This window comes from Mastomys coucha, unplaced genomic scaffold (assembly GCF_008632895.1).
Source record: "Mastomys coucha isolate ucsf_1 unplaced genomic scaffold, UCSF_Mcou_1 pScaffold16, whole genome shotgun sequence".
Classification (NCBI taxonomy): Eukaryota; Metazoa; Chordata; class Mammalia; order Rodentia; family Muridae; genus Mastomys; species Mastomys coucha.
Window position 1 is genome coordinate 40,551,633 of NW_022196898.1, and position 1,264 is coordinate 40,552,896.

Below are 1,264 nucleotides of genomic sequence, written 5' to 3' on the forward strand. Positions count from 1 at the left end.
CAAGAGGGCTGCCTTCTATCCCTATAGATGCCCAGAAAGTGCCTCACACACTGTAGAGGTTCTTGACTATCTGATCTAATATTTTTTTTAACAGAATAACAAAGCCAGACTTTCCCCTGCTCCCGTATCAGTATCAGTATTCAGGAGAGCTGCACTGGCAGTAAGGTATCAGGCTTATTCAAGAACTGGAATCTTGAGAAGATATAGAAGGTTTGTATCTTTGCCTCAAAGCTCTACCATGGGTCATGAGTAAGGATTCATGGAGAAGGAAAGTAGTTACAGTGTTCAGGAAGGTTACATGGGCGGGGGTCCTTTTGTTCAGGGGTGCATGCCCTTCTTCTTTGGTCAGAGCATGTCAGTGGGCTTGGACCTCTGGGAGCTAAACTAATCTGAGAAAAGGGTTCCCTTCTGCAAAACGGATTGGGAGGGGGCAGAAGAGCTCCACGAGTGAAGGGAGAGGACAGTTTTAGAGGAGTTGCTAGTTTGTTTTTCTATAGTCCTCTATTCCATAGTAGTGTTACAGGACACAGCCACCCTACTTCCAGAATTTGGAGAGTAAACTGTGCACTGCTAGAAACTGCCTGGGCAGGCCTAACTTCAGGAAGTGGACGATGTCTACTGAAGACTCTTCTTTGTGTTTGGGGACCATGTCATGATTTTAAGCCACATACCAGACTGTTCACATCCTTGGTCATCCTTTGCCCCATTCCATCTCTCTACTCCCCTCGCCCTCTTCGGATAGAACACTTGTTCAATGACTTTAAATGTGAACTAATGAGTAGAAAAAGCTAGAACAGAATGAAGTGAGTAAATTTACAAGCTACAAAGACTACAGCAGACTCAGATTCTCATGAATTGCAAATTTATTGACTGAAGAGGCACTGGAATTGGGAGGTAGTCATTCAGAAACCAAGAAGAAAAATCTGCACAAGATTAAACACCTTGAGCAACTCGGTGGTTTCTTCTGGGGGTGGGGTTGGGGGTGAGCTTAAAATGTGAAGGGTTTGGAAACCTCAGGCAAATTCATGAGACATTTAAGCCTATAGGCGCCCACGGAGAACTCTTCCAACTCTGTTGTCTCCGTTGCAGCCCGGTGACCTTACTTGCAAGGCCAGGAAGGCGCCTGCTTCTGCTGGGTCTGGTGGCAGACTGGCACACCTTTGCCACCTCCAGATCCGCCCCCAGAGGAGCCGCCTCCGCAGCTGGAGCCGCCGCCGCCGCCGCCGCCTCCGGAGTAGCCGCCTCCGCAGCCTCCGCCGCTGCC

The 1,264-nt window shown here is 48.7% G+C and overlaps 1 protein-coding gene across 1 annotated transcript in view; it reads right to left on the minus strand.

The window, feature by feature from the left end:
• Positions 1–845: 845 nt before the first annotated feature.
• Loricrin (loricrin cornified envelope precursor protein) overlaps positions 846–1,264 on the minus strand; it is a 2,806-nt gene continuing 2,387 nt past the window's right edge. Inside the window, exon 3 of the mRNA XM_031374629.1 lies at positions 846–1,259. Within this exon, the coding sequence (XP_031230489.1) occupies positions 1,100–1,259 (160 nt within the window). The 3' untranslated portion in view covers positions 846–1,099. The remainder of the gene's footprint in view (positions 1,260–1,264) is intronic.